Below are 24,308 nucleotides of genomic sequence, written 5' to 3'. Positions count from 1 at the left end.
CAAGTAAATTTTGAATCACAGTCATTTTATTTAGGCTACACTGAACTGTATACATAGAGTGGGAAGTTCTTTTAATGTTTTAAATAGTGCCATTATACCATTATGTACCATATTTGTAAACTAAAACCAGGCTTTTGGGACTCCCTAGTGGCTCAGTCGGTTAAGCACCTGCCTTCAGCTCAGGTCATGATCCTGGAATCCTGGGACTGAGTCCTGGATCAGGCTCCATGTTCGGTGGGAAGCCTGCTTCTCCCTCCACCTGCTGCGCCCCCGATTGTGTTCTCTTTCTCTCTGACAAATAAATAAGTAGAATCTTAAAAAAAATATTAAAACTAGGCTTTTATAAACAGAAGGAATACTGGGTAGTAAATCTCATTTTGTGACTAAGGCATGTTGAAACCTAGAAGTCTAGAAGAAAAAAGTCCAAGGGTAAATGGAGGCTCACAGCTAGTCAGGCATTTTCAGTATTCCCAAAAACATTCACTGAATTTCCACTAAATGCCAACTGCTATAAGTAAAAACAATCATAGTGTTTGTGATAAAGAAAGACACTGGTGAAGATAACACCAATCAAATTATCATAGAAATGTAAGTATGAATTCCCAACTATGAGAAATATTCCTGGGACACCTAGGTGGCTCAGTTGGTTAAACGTCTGCCTTTGGCTCAGGTCGTGATCCCAGGGTACTGGGATCAAGTCCACATCAGGCTCCCTGCTTGGCAGGGAGCCTGCTTCTCCCTTTCCCTCTGCCCCTCCCTCTGCTCCTGTGCTCACACCACTCTCTCTCTGTCACTCTCTTTAATAAATAAATAAAAATCTTTTAAAAAGATATTCCCAATGTATCTTATGCTCACTAGGCAAAGTTTTCTAGAAGAATGATGACTGGTTGAAGTATCAGCCAGGGTTTGATAAGGTTTGATCAGAAAACACCTTAGTATTTGAAATAGCGGTACGTCAAAATAGGGGAATGATTACTCAATGATAAAACTGAAAACCAAACAGGAGACAGTGGAGCGACTCAGATACTAGCAAAAGTCGCTACCAACCTTAGGCTGGAAGAACAGAGGGAGGAATTGGTCTTAGAACCAGCCAGATGATAGAGCACCCAGCATAAGCAGGAAATACAGTGGGTCTGTCCTAGGAGAAGCACAGAGTCCTGGAGGAGAGATAATAGCTGCCAAACATGTTTGTTGTCCAAGGCCAAGGGCAACAGGAAGAATACCCCAGCTTCCCCAGTCCACTTCTACTTCCCATCAGAACTTCACATGGGTTAAACACAGCTGAGAGTCAACTGATACTAAAGCCCTGGAAAAACTGCCAGTGGAGGTCAGCCCTGTCATACATGGTGCAGGGCTCAGGCCCAATAATGTGTCTAAAGGTGAACAAGCTAAGGGTTGCCACAGAGATCTGAATAATGGGGAAAGGCACAGTATGCATGTAGAAAAAGGGGCTGGGGAAGGGTGTGCATGTTCAAAAGCTGTGTAGTACACAGAGTATGGCAAGTCTGAAAGAGTGAAAGATGGTCAGTATAGCTAAAGCCGAATGGAAGGGTAGAAGAGAAGACTGGAGAAACAGAGGCCAGGCCAGGGAGTGCTTTGTGGGGGACATCAAAGAATTTGTCTCATTCTAGGAGCTACATGAAACCATTGAGAAATTTAAGAAGGCAACCGAAAGATCAGATTTGTATTTCAAAATGATCACTTATCCTCCACTTACCCTCCTAGGACACTGACTGAACAACTGGGACATTTCAGGGTGTCCACTAGGTACAATACACATAGCATTACTTGTCTCCCTATAAAGTCTACCAGCAAGTAGGCAGTGTGCAGAATTATCAAAGACCTTTTAAGTAAATTTCTTTTAGCATTTATATCATCTGATCATCAACCATCAGGGACATGATTTATTTTCATTGCCCTAAAGATCTATTTCCTTGCTCAGTATATTTGTTGATCATCTTGTTTCTTTTTTGTGTTTTTATGCTTCCATTAATCATTCACCTACCTTTGTATTTTTAGCTGAAGATCACTAACTTTTCCCCATTCACTTATCTATATATGGCTATCTCACTGCCATATTAACTTTACCTTTTTCTCCCCACATTATCTAGCTCTCATAAATTACTTGTATTATAAAAACCAGGATTGCACAAATAATTAATTCTGTGAGAATTTCACGGTTTTAAATAAGTGTATTCATTTTGTGACACCACTCTCATGTTAAGCTGAAATTTTTTGTTTGGAGGCACAAAGACATATTTATTTCTTTAAGGATCCTAGAGCTCATATACTTTAAGCACAGTTTTGAATTCTTATGCAACAGTCCTATGAGCTTTTTCTTCATTTTGTTCCTCTTAACTTGCGAGCATCTTAGAAAAGTTTTGTGCCATGTGTAAATCTGCATATTATATTGTACATCCTTCTTTTTGGTTTGTGCTGTCCAGTAGAATAGCTACTAGCTACATGTGGCTACTGAGCACTTGAAACCTGATTAGGATGAATTGTGATGTGTTATAAAATACGCACCAGATTTCAAAGACTTTAGAAGGAAAAAAAAATCCCCAACTCCTCACTTTTTATGTAGATCATATGTTGAAATAACAATGTTTTGGGTATACTGATCAAGTAAAACATGACTCAAATTAAGTTCACTTATTTATTTTTACTTTTTAAATGCAGCCACAAGATAACTTAAAATCACATAATGGTGTACTATTTATTTCCATTGGATAGTGTGTTTTCAGCTAATTTGTGAAAACTGATCAAAGTCCTAGACTCAATCACTCCAGATATTATACCTGGTCATCTTTATCCTTAAGGCAGCTCTATCTGTAACAAAGGATACAGATATCTGCTAAAGAAATAATTTAGGAACCTTTCGTATGGTTCTTCATCAAAAACTTTCTGAAAGTTGAAACACATTTACTATTTCCATTTCTTCTATATGCTGTTTAGCACTGTAATATTAGATTAAGCAGGGAATGAGTTCCCTATTAACTGTATTTTCTTTCAACTGATTACGGTCCCTCTACCAAGTGTTTCCTGGATTCAGCTGCCTCAACCTTTACTTTGAAAGTATAGGGAGACTCACTGTAATCTATAATAAGGCAGATTGCCTCCGAATCAGGCTCAATCTTGGGCAACTGAGCATGGCTCATTTTATTATGAAGGTCATCCTTCCACTCAGATCCCATCTCCTGAGTTTTAGAGGTCTCCTTGCCTCTGCTCTACACTGATTCCACTACTACCACTCTCAAATGTCTTCTAATTATTAGAACACCACTGGTCCAATCTTTGTTAGAGTAGTGGGATTTAATGGAACAAGGTCAGATCCTATAGGCAAAAGCCTTTGGCTCTTTTTATCTGGGCAAAGTATTTCACAGACTCATGTTATATATTTGGTTCCCATGCCTCTCTCATACTTACAGTTCTTTGAAAATTGGGATCATTTCCTCAGATGCCTCTTTAATTTTAAGGGTATGTTTAAGAAGAAAACTGAGGAAGCCTGATACAAATTATTTATCTTTTAGAATCAGATCCCTTAAAAAAACTGAGGTTTTTGATTGGGAAGTAGCAATGAAGAAAAAGTACAACTCAGGTCAAAACAGATCAAATCTAGAATCTAGGAGGTGAATTCTTCTGACTTCACAATCTGTGGTATGGCTGACCCTCTCTAAAGCCTTTCTTATAGCAGTTGCCAACTGCGCATTACCAATGGACACCATATAACCCTCTGAATATATTCATTCTGATTAAGAGTTCGAAATTATCATTTATGGATTCTCCCCAAATGTCAGCAAAACACTCTTCAGGGATTTATTACTTCTTATCTTTCAGGAAGATCTGAAATATCATTACATCTCCTAATGTCTTTAACCACAGTTCCCTTGGGAGCCTGCACATTGGGTTCCTTAAGACATGAAGTGCTTCCATTTTTACTGAACACACAACTGTTCCAGAATCTCCCTTCTGCCCATCTACTGTACATTCAGGGACCCAGAAGATTCCTTTCTATTTATTTGTCCATTTCAAAACAGGAAGAAATCCATATTCTTTTCAATTACTCACTTACATCCCAATATATAAGAAAAATTCCCTTAAAAATAAGTCCTCAGACAGATTTGAATATTTTCTGATAGAAGACTGTGGGCTGGGCACCTAAACTGCATTCATAGCCTTCACCTGTGCCTTCTACTCTACAAAGCCTAAAAAACTAAAGTGATTCTCTGTAGTTCCTTGCTGTTGGGGACACTGAGTGACTCAGTTCTAGCCAATGGATACAAGTGGATCCCTGGGACCATCCAGGAAAGCATTTAAAAAGGACAAAACCCGGCTGACATGTGCATTTGGCATGCTTTAGACCTCACCCCTGCTTTTGATTTTTTTCTTTAAAGATTTCATTTGAGAGAGAGAGAGAGAGAGAAGGAGCAGAGGGAGAGGGAGAAGCAGATTCCCTCCTGAGCAGGGAGCCTGATGTGGGGCTTGATCCCAGGACCCTGATATCATGACCTGAGCTGAAGGCAGACTCTTAACTGACAGAGCCACCCCATGTGCCCCAACATTACTTTTTTTCTTGAAAGGTGGATACCCAGGGTGCATTAGACATCTTGCAGTTATGAGGATAAAAATCCCACACTAGGGGTGATGGAGGAGGAAGCCAGTTAAGAGCCAAGGCTCTGTGTCTAGAGTATCACTGAGCTGCCATCCTAACTCACAGCTTCTCATACAAGATAAGTCTTTTTCTTGCTTAAACCACTATTCACTTGGTTTTGCTAATACTTGCAGCTAAGGCATTAAGACTGTTCCATCTCCACCTCCCAACATTTATGCCAACACTACAAACTTAAAGCTTTTCTTTTCTTTCTTTCTTTCTTTTTTTTTTTTTTTGAGATTTTATTTATTTATATTTGAGGAAGAAAGAAAGTGAGAAATAGAGCACAAGCAGAGGGAGGAGGAGAAGGAATGCAGACTCCCTGCTGAGCAGGCAGCCCAACCTGGGACTGGATCCCAGGAAACCTGAGCCAAAGGCAGATGCTTAATCCATTGAGCCACCCAGGTGTCCCTAAAGCTTTTTCATCTATTGTTATTATTAATGATCTTCCACTATCAGCAACATAAGATACACTATAATGCTTTAAAGACTCAAAGACACATTTAAAATATGGAAAGACTTAAGTTTCTTTCATTCTACATATTTACTGAAACTAGTGGCTCTCTTCACTGAATGAATTTCAACATTTAAAAAATTAATTTAAGCCTGAAAACTGTATTTATACAGATAGCTTCTAAACTCATCAAATACCTTCACACACTTATTTTTTAATGATGTTCTTTTTTTCTATCCCAATTTGCAATATATTGCAAATGATCAAATCCTATTCTGTAATCTTTTATGTAGTCCTAAAGAACACAATGAATTCTTCTCCCAAGAGTTATTAAATTCAGTCCTATGTAATTTAATGCCTGGAGACACTTAACTGCTGCTGACATTTTTGACACCAGATGTAATTAGTAACCTAGAATTCTTCTCCAAAACTACCTATGACATATGTGAAGACCTAAAATTGTGACTCAAGATTAAAGTCTTACTAACCTTTTCTGTAAAATATTAAAGCTGTCTAATCTCATACTTCTGCAAATATAACAAGGGAAACTGAAAATGCCATTAGCAATGGCAAGTTATGACCATTTCATACCTGGATAAAACAAAAATGCTTTTTCATGTATTCATGTAATTCAGAACAAACTGGTTATTTTATTCCTCTGAGGAATTGTTTCAAATTGTTTGACATGTAACTTAAAAGAAAGCTGAGGTACGAATGACCACCAAAGAAATGGGAGACTTTCCTAAAAACCATTATTTTAACCATGTCATCCCTGTGCTCAAAATCTTTAATAGCTCTTTACTACTTCCATAAATTCAAACTCTGTGGCCTGTCCTCCCTTTCCAGCTTTATTCCCCCCTACTATCCCACCCTGGTCAAAATTACTCTATTTATTCCAAAAGAATTTCATACTACTCAATTTTTTGTAAGGATATTCACAACAGTTATTACACAAAGGAATTATGTTAATTTAGAAACAATTTAAGGTCAAAGGAACATCCAAATACCACATTACCATTAAAAAAGTTAAAAAAAAAAAAAAGATGAATCACAGACATGTACCCTGAAGGAAATAATACATTATATGTTAATAATAAGAAAAATAAAAAAATAAAAATATCCTCAACCAGAATTACAGATAACCTCAGATATTTAGAATACATCTAAGTCTGACATATATACCTAAACCTAGATATTCCAGAAAGAGCTCTAGTACCTTCTCTAAAATATGGGGATTGAAGAAATCCCACTGAAGTACACATCCTATTTGTATATATGCTAAAAATGTGTTTCTACCTTCGGATAATTCGGAGTTCAGAAAAATAAAACGTGGTTCGATTAAAAAAAAAAAAAAAGTCATGTTCTCCAAGAGCATGGAGACATGCTTACAGACCTATTTTAAAAATTGAGAACTGTGACTACTTTTTAAGATGCTACAAAGAATAACAGGTTATTTTAGAAATACTAAAAGCACATCATTACTACTATAAAACAGCTAGGTAGCATAGTTCAGAAGTACATATTCACCATAATGAAGACATAATAGAGAAATAGTATTGGCTACAAATAATAATCACAGAACTGGCTATATTGCCACAAAGAATTATTATTATTATTTTATTTTATTTATTTTTTTTTTTAAAGATTTTTATTTATTTATTTGACAGAGAGAGATCACAAGTAGGCAGAGAGGCAGGCAGAGAGAGAGAGAGGAGGAAGCAGACTCCCTGCCGAGCAGAGAGCCTGATGCGGGACTCGATCCCAGGACCCTGAGATCATGACCTGAGCCGAAGGCAGCGGCTTAACCCACTGAGCCACCCAGGCGCCCAAGAATTATTATTAATATTATTATTGCCACCAAGAATTAAATGTAATAGAAACAATGAACTATTTAGGTTCTTAAATACATCTTTAAAGAATACAATTATAATTTATTCCTGCAAAAAAACTAATGATGTGCTAAATGGATCTTATTTTTCAAAAGACTAAAAAGTAACTCCAGCAAGGTTTGGAGGTTCCAAGAAGCACTCTTGGAATTTTATTACCACCAAACCCATAATATTTCAGTATATACTTAATAAATGAAATAAATTATCTAAAAAAAAGGGGATATTGTTCCTTTAGGACATAGCCTGCCCCCAACACCCCTGCTTCAGCCATAAAATTCTGAAACTCTTGTTTCCATTGTGAAACATCGTGGGCTTAGTATAGATATTCTGTAGATAATTTTGATAAACACTCTAAATCTTTAATAGACTACTAGATTTAAGCAAAACACAAGAAGCACATAATAATTACTATTAAAACTTTTATTCAGAATATTCAGAAACTACCAACTCATTTTGGAAACAAATTAACCAAAAACTAGTGACAATTTTTATTCATTTAAGGGCTCAAAAGAATCCAACCAAGTCTACTTAAAACATGTTGATAGCAAAGCACTATTTTTTTTTTTAATTCTAGCATTTAAAATATTTTAAAAGTCTTTATAGTTTTTCAATCTTGCAATTTAGGTGACTGTTTGTTTGTTTGTTTCCTTTCTTCTTATCAAAAAAGAAATCATGACATTAAAAAGAAAAAAATACACTAAAAAAAGGAAAAAAAAGAAACCAGAACTCTAAGTCCTTCATACACCAAAAGCATAGCCTAAATCCATTTTTTTTTCTATCTCCTCAGCTACCACCTAGTTACATTAACCAATAATGCCCCTAAATGCCTCCTAACCAACCTTGCTCTAGGTTTACTCTTGTCTTCTATAATCCTTTGTCTATACAAGCAGAACATTTACTGCAAAATGTACACAAGATCATGTCTTAAAACTCTCCCACCACAAATAATGAAATTCAAACCCCTTACAAGATTAAGCGTGACTCTCTAGCTCTCATATCATGCTCTCGCTATACTAGCCTTCTTTTTTGTTCCTCAAACTCACACGCCCTCACACATCTGCTGCTGCCTTTGCTGGAAATGCCTTCCACTGCCTCATTTCCCCAGACTCTCCATGTGGCTTGCTCCTCTTCACAATTCAGGCCTTGTCTTAGTGAACAGTCGTCAGACTTAGCATATAAAAATTAGGTAAATACTTGAAACAAACAATATTATTCACTATTTATCTGAAATTCTAACTGGGGTATCCTGCACTCCAGTGTCATCTCTTTAGAGGTTTTCCTTATTATCACCAGCTTTGAAGAATCTGTTCTATCATAATCCTATTTTTTTCACAGTATCTGTCAATCTCTGGAAATTACCTTCATTTTTTTGGTTTACCCATTTATTGTCATTTTCTATCTCCATCCTGTAACATGTAGTTCAGTTCTCTCTTCTTCTAACCCTCATGCTAAACCTCTACCCCATGATAACACCATAAAATCAGGGTCTTTTCTTTTTCTGGACTGTTTCCTGAATCTAACACAGCACCTAGTATAAGGTAAGCACTCATAAAACATCTACCCAATGAAAGAAGGCTCTAAATTTTCTTGCTCTCTAAGGTGTTTAGAATTCTTTCTAATTCCATCCCTGTGAAATAACTTTAAAGCTCTAGAAGGAAAATTAGAAAAGGTTTCTAATGCAAGCAAGTGATCTGAACACCACAGTTTTATGAGATTCACTTTTTCACTATTGTGCTGCATTAAGACAAATAAGAGTTGTTCACAATTGTTTGACATGAACAAAAATAACTCTATAAATATAGAAATATAGAAACATTATTAAAGGTATGTTTATAGAACGCAAAAGTTTAGAAAGATGTAAAACTATGCAAATCTACTGTACCGTCTTAATAGAACTCCTTTGTTTTTCTTCCCAAACACCACTGCTCAACTCGAGTGTACAATGAATATTTGCCTCTCTGTCATAGGATCCAAAAATGAGTAACCTGCAATATAAAAATAAAACAGGGAGACTATTACACCACTTATACACAATAAAATTATTCTGATTATAATACCAAGAAATAATAAACTACTCCATTACTATTTATAATTTTGGAAACAGAAAAAAAATTACGTCAAACACTTAGTACACCCTCTAGTGGAAAAGTGAAGTAAAGCCAAAATTAGGTGAAATTCCAGGACAAACTTTCTTCCCAACGAAATCAAGCAGATAGTAGTAGTATGTATTCATGAGGTAAACAAACTGACCAGACATCTATAGATAGTAGCAAAAGTTACAGATCTTTGAATGAGACTGTTGAATTTAAAAAATTAGTTGCAGAGTGATACACATAGTACCATACCATCCCTATAAAAACACACACTTAAGATAGTACAATATAGTTACTTATAAACATACCCACACACTTCTTCATCTAATAGTGTTTAGTTAGGCAAATTAACTTCTCAAAACCCATCTCCTTCTCTGAAAAATTCAGGGCAAAAATAATACCACTTAGAGCTGCTGTGAGAACAAAAGAAGGTAAATGCATACAAGACATTTAGTACAGCACCTAGCAGACACTAAGTGTTCCACAAGTGTTTGCTATTTCTATTATCCTGAAAACAACTGTCAAGGAATACCTGCATCACCTAATTTTACTGTTTAATACTCAGAACTAAAAAGGAAATCTCAGGCCCAATCTTGAGATGATGTAAGCAGTTTTATTATTGAAGGAAAAAAATATTACCCACATGTCTAGCTTCCATACTACCGGTCTTCTAAATCAGAACATAAGTCTACCAATGTATTTCAGGAGTAAGTTTGAGAATAGCTTTAGCGTTAATCAACATTTTGACTACTTCTCTGTTATTTTATGTCCACACAAAGATCATGGGGGTAAAAGTGAGATAAAAAAAAAAAAAAGAAAGAAAAAAAGAGGGGCGCCTGGGTGGCTTAGTGGGTTAAGGCTCAGGTCATGATCCCAGAGTCCTGGGATCGAGCCCTACATCGGGCTCTCTGCTCGGCGGGGAGCCTGCTTCCTCCTCTCTCTCTGCCTCCTTGTGATCTCTGTCTCCTTGTGATCTCTGTCTGTCAAATAAATAAATAAAATCTAAAAAAAAAAAAAAAAGGTAAATAAAACATATTAGAGTAATATGAGAAAACCGTGTCCTAAGGTTGGAGACTGCTAGCAAATCATGTCCATACTTCACAAACTGGCTTCATCAACTAAAAACCTGAATAAACTCAGAGCAAAACAAAGACAAAAACAACTCTAAATTTAGATAGTTTTTAATCTTAAAAGTAAATTTAAACTTAGTGCTTAACAGCCTACTGCCAAAAAGTTAAAATTCATAATTATAAAATAATGTTTAGAAAAAAGAATTTTCATTCATCAAAGCTCTGCTGCCACCATCTGTTCAAAAGAGTAAACTACCTACAAGCCTTTACTATCATGCACAGAAGGGTAGGCACTAGCTAATGCTCCTCAATTCCCAAAATATATTAATCTTCAGGATTTAGGAATGAGAAAGCACATTAATCAGAATCCTTCCCTGAAACCATAATACTTCTGTCATACTTTTATAACACCATTTTAATGTTTTTTTAAAAGAATAACACAAAACTTAACAATGATTAACTCAAAATGAGTCACAGACCTAAATGTAAGAGAATCTTTGTGACCCTGACTTAGGCAATGGTTTAAGACTGAAAAGCAAAAGTACAAGTACCAAAGGGGGTAAAAATAAATGGGACTATGCCACTTACAATTCAATCCTGAGTTAAACAAAGGCTTTACATTCAGATTATATAAACACCAGAAATACACAGTTACAATCACTGGCTAATACATATTTAGAATCAAATGAACACTCAATATATGCTGAATAAGCAAGAAGCAGTACAGAAATTTTTTACTATACTACTTTGAAAGGGGGAAGAGTACATACTGCTGAACAAAATGACAAAGGAAATTGTCTTTAGATCCCTGTCTCCTGAAAGAGATATTATTAGTTCTATGAAAGTTCTTTCCAAGTTCAAAAGGTTAACTTTTTTAAAGGCAAAAGTATATTGGAACCTCATGTTAAACATAAACACAAACACCACCTATCAAGAGATAGAATTTATATGACTCAAGACCAAACCACTGAGAAAAGGAAAGTAATTCTCAATGTGCCCTTCTATAAGAATCTCAATTTACACCAGAAAAGAAAAATAAAAATTCTTCTTTTTTTTTTTTTTTAAATGATTAATTTGAAGGAAGTCTTGCACCTGTAGGGAGTCAAATATCAACTCACTGGCTGTGAGAAGAATCAAACGTAACTGACCTCCTCCTGTACACGCTTAGGGCCTATACTACCCTCTCCCTTCCCTCTGAAACCATCCTAACTCAGAACCCAACTCTCTAGTCTATGACAAAAACCAAACCTAATGTCCAGTCCTTGTCTTTTTCCTGCTTTACTTCTTTTCTTCTTCTTCTTTTTTTTAAAGATTTTGAGAGAGAGAGAGAGAGAAAGTGCACACGTGAGGGGGAGGATGGGCAGAGGGAGAGAGAGAGAATCCGAAGCAGGCTCCACGCTGAGTGCAGAGCCCAACTTGGAGTTTGATCTAATGACCCCAAGACCATGACCTGAGCTGAAAACAAGAGCCAGAAGCTCAACTGACTAAGCCACCCTGCACCTCTCTTCTGCTTTGCTTCTAAAACCCCAAGTTTACAGAACACTTGTACAGGGACCTCTACCATATCCTACTACTAAAGATACATAAAATCACATTTATCACCCTCTGAAAAAATACCTCTATTTCTCCCACTAGTCCTGAAAGGCAGTAGCTGTGTCTTGGTCTTTATAACTTCCAATACCTAGAAAAACAATCAATACTTGATGATCAAATCAAAGTCAATTTTGACTCAATTTTATTCAACTCAAATCTTTAACAGTTTGTTCATTTGCCTCCCTACCTAAACCCATCCACATATTCAGCCACTCTGGAAACCCTGTCCTGGTTATTCTATTTGTCCTTTCTTTCTGTCCCTACTGATCCATATCAGTTTTTTAAAGATTTTATTTTATTTATGTGACAGAGAGAGACACAGTGAGAGAGGGAACACAAGCAGGGGGAGTGGGAAAGGGAGAAGCAGGGAGCCTGATGCAGGGCTTGATCCCAGGACCCTCCCCAAAACCCCACTGAACAGGGAGCCTGATGCAGGGCTTGATCCCAGGACCCTGGGATCATGACCTGAGCCAAAGGCAGATGCTTAACGACTGAGCCACCCGGTCGCCCCCTGATCCATACCTTTTAAGCACTCACCTTTACCCTGTAACACCTCTTAATTAGGCTCTGGGGCTTTAACCTTTCTCTCTGTCCAATCTACCTTATAAATAACAAACTTCTTAAAACAAGTGGTTCTTAATGTCACCTTCAAGATACCTTTGGTGACTTCCCTCTGATTAAAGGATAACTACCTTGGACGTCTTCTGCTAGCAAATTTGGCCCTGACTTTTCACATAAACATCTAAATTTCACTCAGACAGGTCCCTGAAAATACAAACTTTCACTTTTGCCTTACTGGCTTTTTCCCCAGCCACCTACATGATTATATTTTGTTTTTGTTTTAAACTTTTATTTAAATTCTAGTATTTAACATATAGTATAATACTGGTTTCAGGAAAACTTAGTGATTCACCCAGTGCTCATCGATAACACTCAGTGCTCATCGTTAACAAGTACTCTCTTTAATGCCCATCACCCACGTACATCCCTCACCTTCCTCCCTCCAACATCCCTCAGTTTTCTCTATAGTTATGAATCCTGAATCTTTTATGGGTTGCTTCCCTCTTTTTCCCCCCTTCCAAATGTTCATCTGTTTTGTTCCTTAAATTTCACATGAGGGAAATCACATGGTATTTGTCTTTCTCTGACATATTTTGCTTAGCATAATACACTCTAGCTCCATGCATGTCATTGCAAATGGCAAGATTTCAATTCTTTTTGATGGCTGAGTAATACTGCTATCTACATCTATATATATCTATATATCTATCTTACATTTTCCTTTTCCATTCATTAGGTGATGGGTATTTGGCCTCTCTCCATAGTCAATAACTGTTGTTGTCTTTGTTGTTAATTTTAGCCATTCTGACAGGTGTGAGGTTGTAGCTCATTGTGGTTTTGATCTGTATTTCCCTGATGATGAGTGATGCTGAGCACCTTTTCATGTGTCTGTTAGCCATCTGGATGTTTTCTTTAAAAAAATGTCAATTCACGTCTTCTGACCATTTCCTAATTGGACTATTTTTGTTTCTTGGGTGTTGAGTTTGATACATTCTTTATAGATTTTGGATATTATCCCTTATCAGGTCATTTGTAAATATCTTCTCCCATTTCACAGAATGTCTTTTAGTTGATTGTTTCCTTTGATGTGCATAAGCTTTTTATCTTGGTGAAGTCCCAATAGTTCATTTTTGCTTTTGTTTCCCTTGCCTCCAGAGATGTATTTTGTAAGAAGATGTTACAGCCAAGGTTGAAAGGTTCTTGCCTTTCAAGGATTTTGATGGATTCCTGTCTCACATTAAGGTCTTTTAGCCACTTTGAATTTAATTTTGTGTATGGTATAAGAAAATGGTCTAGTTTCGTTCTTCTGCATGCTGCTGTCCAGTTATCCTGACACCATTTGTGGAAGAGACTGTCTTTTTTCCATTGGCTATTCTTTCCTGCTTTGTGAAGATTAGTTGACCATATAGTTGTGGGTTCATTTCTGGGTTTTCTGTTCTGTTCCACTGATCTATGCATCTGGTTTTTGCCAGTACCAAAATGCTTGATGACTATAGCCTTGTTACATAGCTAGCTTGAAGTCTGGAATTGTTGATGCCTCCAGTCTGCTTTTCTTTTTCAGGACTGCTTTGGCTATTCAGGGTCTTCTGTGGTTCCGAATTTTAGGTTTGCTCTAGCTCTGTGAAAATGCTGGTGGTATTTTGATAGGCGTGGCATTAAATGTGTAGACCTCTTTGGGTAGTGTAGATGTTCTTCCAATCCATCAGCATGTTTTGCCATTTTTTTGTGTCTTCTTCAATTTCTTTCATAAATGTTTTATAGTTTTCAGAATACACATCTTTTACCTCTTTGGTTAGGTTTATGCCTAAGTTTCTCATTGTTTCTGGTTGCAATTGTAAATGGGATCGATTCTTTGATTTCTTTTTCTGCTGCTTCATTACTGGTGTATAGAAATGCAACAGATTTGCATATATTGATTTTATATCCTGTGACTCTGATGAATTCATGTATTAGTTCTAACATTTTGTGTGTGTGTGTGTGTGTGTGTGTGTGTGTGTGTAATCTTACGGGTTTTCTACATAGAGTATCATGTCATCTGTGAATAGTTAAAGTCAGACTCTTCCTTGCAGATTTGGATGCCTTTTCTTTTTTTGTTGTTGTTGTCTGATTACTAATGCTAAAGACTTCTAGTGCTATGTTAAATAATAATAATGGAATCACCTACACTATCTTATTGGCTTTTTTTCTAAAATCTGCCTTCCTTCTGTCTTCATATCCATGAGGTTTTCCACAGCAGCTTCAACTCCAAAATATTTTTTCCTTGCCCTAAATTTCTATAATATTTATTCTCTCAGTCTCATTTCAAACCAGACAGCCTTGTATAGCTGGCTTTTTTATATACATCTATTTTTGTCTGTTAGCCCCAACTACATTCTAAGTTTTAGAGCATAGGCACTGGATTTCCCACTTTTCTGTATTCACTACACTATTTATACAAAGTGATAGTAGTAGTGACAGAAGAACTGGGAGCAGAGGTGGCAGCTAACAATTATCATGGGGGCAGTTCTAAGAGCTTCTACGTTTATTATCTCACTTAATTTTTATAATTACTGTATGTGATAGGTACTGTTATTACCCTAATTTACAGATTTAAAAATTGAGGCACAGAGAGGTTGGGTAATTTACCCAAGAACACATGGCTAGTCAATGAAGGTCTGGGTTACACATAAATTGAGATGAATGAATTCAAGAACATTTGATAGAAAAAGGAGAGGGGGGAAAAGGCATTTATCTTTTGGTTACTATCATCAATCCTACCTACAAATAAAAAACCCCAAAAGTACTGATTGACAGTTATGGCATAATGGTATAAAGAGAGGGAAAATTAAAAGATATAACATTCTTCTGAATTCTATGTTCTGGCCACAATTCATTTTATAGTTCACTTTACTTTTGTTATAGGTATCATATATGAGTAAATAGCATACTAACATCACATTTAAAGAATTTTAGAATTTGGCATTTTAAAATACAGCTTTGTTTCTATGTCAGCTAATTACGATTTAATTTTCTTAAATTCATTTACAATTCAGAAATCAGAAGAATTAAACAGTTGTTTTGCTATATAAAATAGCAGTGGATATATGCAACTGCAAAATAAACAATACTCTTTTCCAACACAGTAACTTTAGGGAAGAGGAGCTAGGGGACGAAAAGAGAAACCAAGGACAGATGAATTCCAAATTTGCAATCTTCTGAAAAATCTGCTTATAGTCAAAAGTATCCTAATTATAGGGAGGGTTATTTAACTATAGCCTAGAGAAATGCATAGAAACTAAGAAAATAACTTTTTTTTTCTCCCTGAGAAGAACTGCAGCAGCTAATAAATACAGGTGTAGTCTCAAGATCTCTATTGGAATTCAGATCATCTGATAGGGTTATATTAGATTCAGAGTTACAGACCTTTATTGTTATAGATGTATGTAGCTTTAAAACCTGAAGGGATAATATTCAACAACAATTCCAAGTAATTCCTCCCAGTTTTCAACATCATTCATACAAATTTAAATGTCTCATATTTGAGCTAATTTCCATGAAGGAAAGATTTTGGCCTTCATCTAAATGACACTTCCATTATTAGTTCACAAGATCTTTCCCAAGTAACATTTAAAAAATAATGACCTGTCCTCAAATAGGTAAAAAATTTCCAAATCTTATATATTTCTAACATAAAATGAAATATTTTAGGGCTAGATTTTTCCTTGATAATATATTTTTTAAAGGATATAAAGATAACAGAATGTGGGATTTTGGAGTCAGAAAAACCTAGGTTCAAATTCTAGATAGGGTGTGTTGGGCAAGTAATAATAAACATCAGTTCATCATCTATAAAATAGATATAATAATACTAATTTCGTAAAGATATTCTGAGAGCTGGAAATATTTAATGTAAAGTGCCTACTACTTATTATATATTGCAGATAATAAATGCTATTAATAACAATGTAAGTATTTGCAGAATCATGCTCCCAAATATCTTCAAATTTTGCTAGATGTTTGCCCTTTTTAAAAAAGATAAAATATCAAACACTAAAGTAAATGCAGATAATATAACAACATCCATTTATCAACTACTCAGGGAGAAAAAAAGGTTAAGATTTAGCCTTCTTTGCTTCAGAAAAAAAATTTTTTTTAAAAGTTAGCATTAGAGAAAAAAGTTACGAAGTGAATGCAATCAAACATTACTATAAGCTAAATGAAGGATTCACAAACCAATGCAAGGTAGAAATTGCAACTTCTAAACCAGCTTGTCCTGTAAATGAATTTCAAAATCCATAATGTTAACAGGCTTCTCCACATTTTGCTATATAATATGGACATAGTGCTATTAGAGGATTAATTCCTTTTATCAAACTGTCACCTTGAAGCTGTCTCCCTGAATACAGAATAGCTCCTTTTATTGTGCTTCACTTTATCGTGTTTCAGAGATATTGAAGATACTTTTTACAAACTGAAGGTCTGTGTCAAGTCTAAATTCTAAAAATATTTGATTTACAAAACAGGAAGAACAGAGAGAAGGGACAGAGGAGCAAAAAACCAAATTGAACCAAACAAATAAGACAAAAAATAAATGGCAAAATGACAGACCTAAATATAACTTAATCATTACATTAAATGTAAATAAACTAAACACTCTGATGAAAAGGCAGAGATTGTTAGACTACACATAAAAAAACCATTTATGGGGCGCCTGGGTGGCTCAGTGGGTTAAAGCCTCTGCCTTTGGCTCAGGTTGTGATCCCAGAGTCCTGGGATCGAGCCCCACATTAGGCTCTCTGCTTAGCAGGAAACCTGCTTCCTCCTCTCTCTCTCTCTGCCTGCCTCTCTGCCTACTTGTGATCTCCATCAAATAAATAAATAAAATCTTAAAAAAAAAAAAAGAACCATTTATATCTAAACATAAAAACACAAAAAGACTGAAAGTAAAAACCTGTAGGAAGAAAAATAGAAACCATGCAAACAATAAACAAAAAATAAACAAACATAAGAAAACTGTAACAGCTTTACCAATTTAAACAAAATAAATATTAAGACAAGAAATATTATGAAACAAAAAAGGACCCTTTGTAAAGGCAAAACTGTAACAGCTTTACCAATTTAAACAAAATAAATATTAAGACAAGAAATATTATGAAACAAAAAAGGACCCTTTGTAAAGGCAAAAGTATATCAAGAACAATTATGCACCTAATAACAAAACTAAAAAAAAGAGATAAATTCATAGTCTTGCTTGAAGATTCAAACACACTTTCATTCAGTAATAAACAGAACTAGACTAAAAGAATCAGTAAAGATGAAGAAGATCGGAATGACTGTACAGGCAGTCCTTGCTTTGAGTTACAACATATGAGAACTCTGTCCCTGCTTTGCATTGTTCTGATATGCAGGGTTTTGGTTAACATAGTTCCATGTGGAGTAAGGACTGTCTATATAAGTTTTTGTATAGTTTTGGAAGTATGTTAACACCCCACATATTAAAATAAGAATCAATAAGGATGGAAAGTCAGGGGAGGGAGGGTGGGACACTGAAACCAAACAGAAAAAAATAAACCCAGCTATATTTCAAATGAATAACATAAAACACTTAAGGGGAGAATTACTCTAATTCATGACTATAGTACTTGACCATATACCCTTAATCTTGGGTAGAGTAGGTGAGAACTGAGAATAAATCCTGATTTTTTTTTCATAAGTATGTTTTCTCTACTTATATAGACAAAGCAATTCTGGAACTATCTGAGAGGTATTATGGGATTAAGCAAATGAGTAAACTGGTGATGCTACTGAGAGTCAGGGTTCAAGGGACATAAATATGAAAGGAGCAAGAAACAACCCTATAAGAATGAACTGTAATTGGAAATATTGGGTCAATTCATGATTTCTAAAATATGTATGTGTCATATATATCATATACCTGTAAGTGTCTACACATGTATGTATTTGCTAACTGTCCAGTAAAAGGGCCTATGATTATATATGAGTAGAAATAAATACACCCAACACCCAGACCTTGATTTTTACTATTATTTTCTATCAAAAGGAACTAAGGCTTTTTGGAAAAAAATAGCTGATTCTAGGAGTGTGACAGATAAGATACAAAATGATCCTAGAACAGCTGTTATACCACAAAGTGGTAAAGACCTTTAAAAAAAAAATCAAAAAAAGAGAAAAAAGACAAGTTTATGTCAGATGCAGCATTAAGGAGCCAGTTTGAAGAAGCTCTTAGAGGCCAAATTTAGGAAAACTTAGGCATCAAAATAGTTAAGGAGAGTAAAGAAAAAAAAAAAAAGAAAGGAATCCATGCATCCATGCTGGTAACAAATAATTGGGAAATAAGGGAAGACTCCTGGTAATAGAATAGAATGTCAGCTTCTGTGGTTTTCGGTCTTCGTGTTAACATCTGAAAAATTTTTAAATAATGTATTTTTGAAAACCAGTAAAACAAAATATTTAAAAGGAACTACTGACAAAACACAGACTTTAGAACAGTTTGACTCAGTGAAGAACTGACCTTAATTAGAATCTCCTATCTCTAATTAGGACAGGCTATCCTAAATATACTGCTTTGGAGTAGAATTCTCAAACAATAAAATTTCATAGGCTTTGCCTTTACCAAATACAATCTTAGTTTGTTTAATATGTAACTGGTTGATAAAATAAACAAAAAAAAAAAAAGAAAATGTATCTATTACATCAATGTCTTTTAACATAAAGATGTATATGACAAATCCCATCTAGAATTTGGTGCCAGAATTTCTTTTCCCCTGGAGAATATGTACAGTATACCAGAAAATAAGAGCTAAGTAACCCATCAAGTTTCCTTTGCTGCCAGAAAATTGATCTTTTCTTCTCTATATGGTTATTTTTTATGTAATTTATCTTCTATTTAACTGTACATGGGCATATATTTTCTCTGCAAAATACTCAAATCTTCTAAGATGGAATATAATTTATGAGATAAACTGTAAATCTAAAAATAATCTAAAAATGTGATTATAGCACAAATGTGAAATAATTTAGTCTTCTAATAGCAGTGCTATGAATACAGCAACTGAGTTCATCTATGGTTAAAAAAATCAGTTTTAGTTCATGCAAAAAAATCCAGAATGACTTTTTAAAAAAAAATTTAACAAACTGTTAAAACCAATTTTTATAAGGAAATTTCTGTTATTGCTGCCAAGATTGTAACTGGGAAACTCAAAACTGTATTTTAGATAATCAGAAAATAACTTCCCTTTACATGTGAGACCCTTCTAAAGTAATAAAATTCAAATTCCAGGGGGCACCTGGGTGGGTCCATCAGTTAAGTGTCTACTTTCAGCTTGTGTCATGATCTCAGGGTTCTGGGATCAAGTCCTGCATCAGGATCCCAGCTCAGCAGGGAGTCTGCTTCTCCCTCTCCCTCTGCCAACTTGTGCTTTCTCTCAAATAAATAAAATCTTAAAAAAAAATTTCCAGTTCTCACAACCAAATATGCAAAGAAAAATATACTTTTGTTTAAAGATTTGTTTTCTTCTTGATAAATACTATGATTATATTAAGGCATAATAATAGAGACTACTGGGGCTCCTGGGTGGCCTGGTCAGATGAGCATGTCATTCTTGATTTCAGCTCAGGTTATGACCTCAGGGTTGTGGAATCAAGCCCTGCATTGCACTCCTCGCTCAGCAGAGTCTGCCTGTCCCTCTCCCTCTGTTCCTATCCACCCTGTAGCTTGTGCAATGGTTCTCAAAGTAATAAATAAATAAAAATCTTAAAAAAAAAAAAAAAAAAGAGGCGACCCTATCGAAGGCTTGGTATGCAGCAAGCACTGAGGAGTTATGTACCTATCTCTGATCACAATTACCAACAAGGCAGCAAGCATCCTTGCCTATTCTAGAGAGGCACAACTTGTCTAAAGACATACAGAAGTAAGAGCACATGACTAGGATATGAACACAGCACTTTCTAACTCAAATGCCAGTATTATTTCCACTTCATTATTTCCATAACTTCAGTATTTTCTTGGATACTTCTGATTTGATTCCTCATTGGCAAAATGCATTTTAAAGCCTTACAACAGGTAAGTTTGATAAAAATCTTCAGGCAGACTCTAAGTATGAAACTATACTAAAATAAAGTTAAAAAAAAAAAGTCCTCAAACACAGTCATTACTCCAAATTAAAAAGCTTAAGAAAGAAAAAGAAATCCTCACAGAGAACTATGGTTGTCTGGGGATAATGAGTTTGATGTTTTATTTTATGGATTTGGGAAAAAATTACTAAATTTCCATTATTTTTACCAATTCAAGGACAAGTTCTACATGACTAAGAAACAAGCATTTCTAAGAATGTTAACCTAAAACTATTAACAATGCTAAATGACACATATGCTGTTATAATAACTTGAACATGTAGGTCTCTTTTCACCTAGAGAATGTGAATATGTATGTCTAAATGCTAAAAACCCAGGAAACTTTTCTCATGACAGCATGCTAATTCAAAATAAATTTATCCACATACATATGGTCCACAGAAATTTTTTAGCTTTAAATATTTATGTTCTTGGGGGCCTAGGTGGCTCAGTGGGTTGAACGTCAGGTCACGATCTCATGGGTCATGGAACTGAACCCCAAGACTGAGCTCTGTACTCTGCTGGGAGTCTGCCTGAAGATTCTCTCCCGCTGTCCCTCCTCTCAGCACATGCTCTCCCTTCTCTAAAATATAAATAAATCTTTATTTTATTTATTTATTTATTTGACAGAGAGAGAGAGATCACAAGTAGATAGAGCAGCTGGTGGAGAGCAGCCGGTGGAGAGAGGGGAAAACAGGCTCCCTGCTGAACACAGCCTGATGCGGGGCTTGATCTCAGGACCTGAGATCATGACCTGAGCCGAAGGCAGAGGCTTAACCCACTAAGCCACCCAGGCAGCCCATAAATAATCTATAAAAAAACGTTTATGTTCTCTTAAAAATTTGATCATTCAATAATTATCTTCTATTTGCCTCAAACCTTTTCGTATCACTAAATGAAGTAATCATGGTAACAAATATCTCAAGAGTCTTAAACCTTTAAGTTTCCAAAATTGAAATAATAAGCATTTTTTTTTTTGTCCTCCCTTTGAAAAGAGGGCACTTATTTTTTCTTCCACTTTCCTTACAGTGTCACTTTTTTTCTGCTTTAGAGTTTACAATATATCACACAAGATCAGAGTACATTCAGGAGCAGGAAAAATTACTTAAATATAAATGCTTAGATTATAATAACATGTCCTTTTTAGTTTAAATAATACAAATTTGGACTCTATCTGACCTGAGAGTTCTACTTTTTATATTAAGAAAAACATTTAGAAGAAAAACAATGTAAATAAGATTTTTTTTTAAGGTGTGGTAAGTCAACCCGTTCTTTTATTTGTTTATTTTTTAAAAGACTTTACTGATTTATTTGACAGAGAAAGAGAGCACAGGGGGAGTGGCAGGCAGAGGGAGAGGGAGAAGCAGGCTCCCCACGGAGCAGGGAGCCCAGTGTGGGGCTTGATTCCAGGACCCTGGGATCATGACCTGAGCTAAAGGCAGATGCCCAACTGAATGAGCCACCCAGGCGCTTCTATAAGTAAGATTTTAATGAGAAGAATATGAAAAGAATGTTTAGAATTCAATTCGAAGACAAAAAGGGCAGAGATGAGTAGAAAACAGCAATTTATTCTTTCCTTCATAAGCAATTTTAAGTAATCCTTAAATTGTGTGAAAATAACAAAGCACCACAATACTAGGTAACTTTACCTGACTGGGTTTATAAGGATAGTGACTGGAAAACTAGTCTGCTTCCTCCCAAGATTAAGCTGTCACCTGGGGGAAGGTGATGGCAATATAACCCAAGTTTACAAAAGGAACTTAGGAACAGACTATTGTCCCTGCTTTCCCCTTCAACTTTGAGAAATGTGAGAGACTTAAGAACTATTGTCCATGCTTTCTGTATCAAATCCCTAGAAATAGTGGTCTTTACTTACTAATCTTTTGACCAGTGATACAGTAACAAAAATCAAACAAGATAAAAGTTTATAGTGAAAAGTCTGACTCTCACCTTCACCCCCCGTCCATCATCAATCCAGTTCCCTCTCTTATACCCTGTAAGAATTTTTACTGGTTTCTCATGTGTTCTTTCAGAGATTCATCACACAGTTCTTCATTAAAACAAAGTAAGATACAAACACACACTGTAATGCTTTTCTTTGTACCAGCTATCTCAATCCAACACGACCTAAATAATGCCTGACTACACTTGCTCAGTGCCTTCATGAGCTCTTTGGCTCAAGGCTGATAGCAAAGCTTTAAAGCAAGCAGTATCTCAGATAAAGCAAAAGAATGGTGAACAAAAGAGACAACAATAGCTATAGTTAAATAGCCACAACCAACAGACATATAATCAATCTATAACCTCACCAGCAACATTAAAGCAAAAGAACTAGTTTTTAAAAATCCCTAGCACACTCTCAAATGAATAAATAAAATCTAAAAAAAAAAAAAAAAAAAAAAAAAAGAGTTGGGGGGTCACCTGGGTGGTTCAGATGGTTAAGTGTCTGCCTTCAGCTCAGGTCATGATCTCTGGGTCCTGGGATCGAGTCCCATGTCAGGCTTCCACCTTAGCAAGGAGTCTGTTTCTCCTCCCTCTGCTTCTCCCCCTGCTTGTGCTCTCTCTCTCTCCCAAATGAATAAAATCTTTAAAAATTAAATAGAAATAAATAAAAATTCCTAGCATATTACCTCTTTATTACACATCATCTACATCATAGTAAACAAATGTATGCTGAATAAATGAATAATAAATCTCCTTCAAGGCTATCTTTGAAGGTTTGGGAAAGGGTAGATGACTAGGTAGATACAGGAGAGTTAAGAAATTTTGTCCAAAATTGCCCTTTCAATGTTTAAAAGTTGCTATGACTATTTTGGAAAAGATAATCCAATGGTATGATTGTGAGTCTACAAGAAATGTGAATCTACAAGAAAATTAACTGAAAGAAAAAAAGAAAGATCTGGTCAAAATTTCCTTAGACACAGATCACTTGAAAAATGTCCTTCCCAATGTTAATATGACAAACCCTAATTATAATTAGATATTTAATACTCATGCTTACATACCATATTAGCTTTAGCCAATTCAAATTCAGACTTGTGTAGAGCTGTGTTTTTACTATATATGTTATTTTACTGTATACTACAGTCCCTTTTACAGAATCTACAGCATATTTAATCTTTCTTTGCTAAAAGAATTCCTTTTCAGTCTTTCTGACACGAGGATGTACAATACTGAATCACTACAAGACAAAACAAAAAAATCTTTAGCACACTATTAGTATGCTTAAAATTAACCTATTAGCAAGGACACAAATATATTAGGTACAACATATAACTGTGTACCCAGGCACTTGTTTTTATTATGGGCTGGAAATAAAAATAGAAGTGATAAGAACCAAATAAGTGGTACAAGCAAGAGTCATAGAAATGTAGCACAAGGACAGTATACTTGAAATAATCAGGAGACGCATTAGAGAGGCAGCTACTGAAGTGGCTCAAGGAAGTCTGGTTTCAAGAAGCACAAAATGGGGTAGGGCCTTCAGCCTGGAAAACAGTGGGGAGTCAAGACAAGAAGCTTGGTATGGTAAAATATCTAAGGCAGGGAATAGTGAACTCTGCTCCATGGGCCACATCCAGCCCCCTGCTTGTTCTTGCATAGCCTATGAACTACCAAAGATTTTTACATTTTTAAAATGATTGAAAAAAATTAAAAGAATATTTTATGACACACAAAAATTATGAAATTCCTATGTACAGTTTTATGGGTACACAGCTATACCATGTACTGTCTATGACTGCTTTTATATTATATGGCTGAGCAACAGAGACTGTGTGAATCATAAAGCCTAAAATATTTACTATCTCTGATCCTTGAGAAAGAAAGTTTGCCAACATCTTCCTTTTGGAAAGCTCATGTGGCTGAGGCACTATGAGTGAGGGATCG

The 24,308-nt window shown here is 35.5% G+C and overlaps 1 protein-coding gene across 1 annotated transcript in view; it reads right to left on the bottom strand.

Moving 5' to 3' along the window:
- PDZD8 (PDZ domain containing 8) overlaps window positions 1–24,308 on the bottom strand; it is a 75,554-nt gene that overhangs the window by 25,655 nt on the left and 25,591 nt on the right. Inside the window, exon 3 of the mRNA XM_059173065.1 lies at window positions 8,877–8,979. Coding sequence (XP_059029048.1) covers window positions 8,877–8,979 — 103 coding nt within the window. The remainder of the gene's footprint in view (window positions 1–8,876; window positions 8,980–24,308) is intronic.

The sequence above is a fragment of the Mustela lutreola genome, chromosome 4 (assembly GCF_030435805.1).
Source record: "Mustela lutreola isolate mMusLut2 chromosome 4, mMusLut2.pri, whole genome shotgun sequence".
NCBI classification, from domain to species: domain Eukaryota; kingdom Metazoa; phylum Chordata; class Mammalia; order Carnivora; family Mustelidae; genus Mustela; species Mustela lutreola.
The sequence above is the reverse complement of the archived record's forward strand: the minus strand, read 5'-3'. Positions and strand labels throughout refer to the sequence as shown.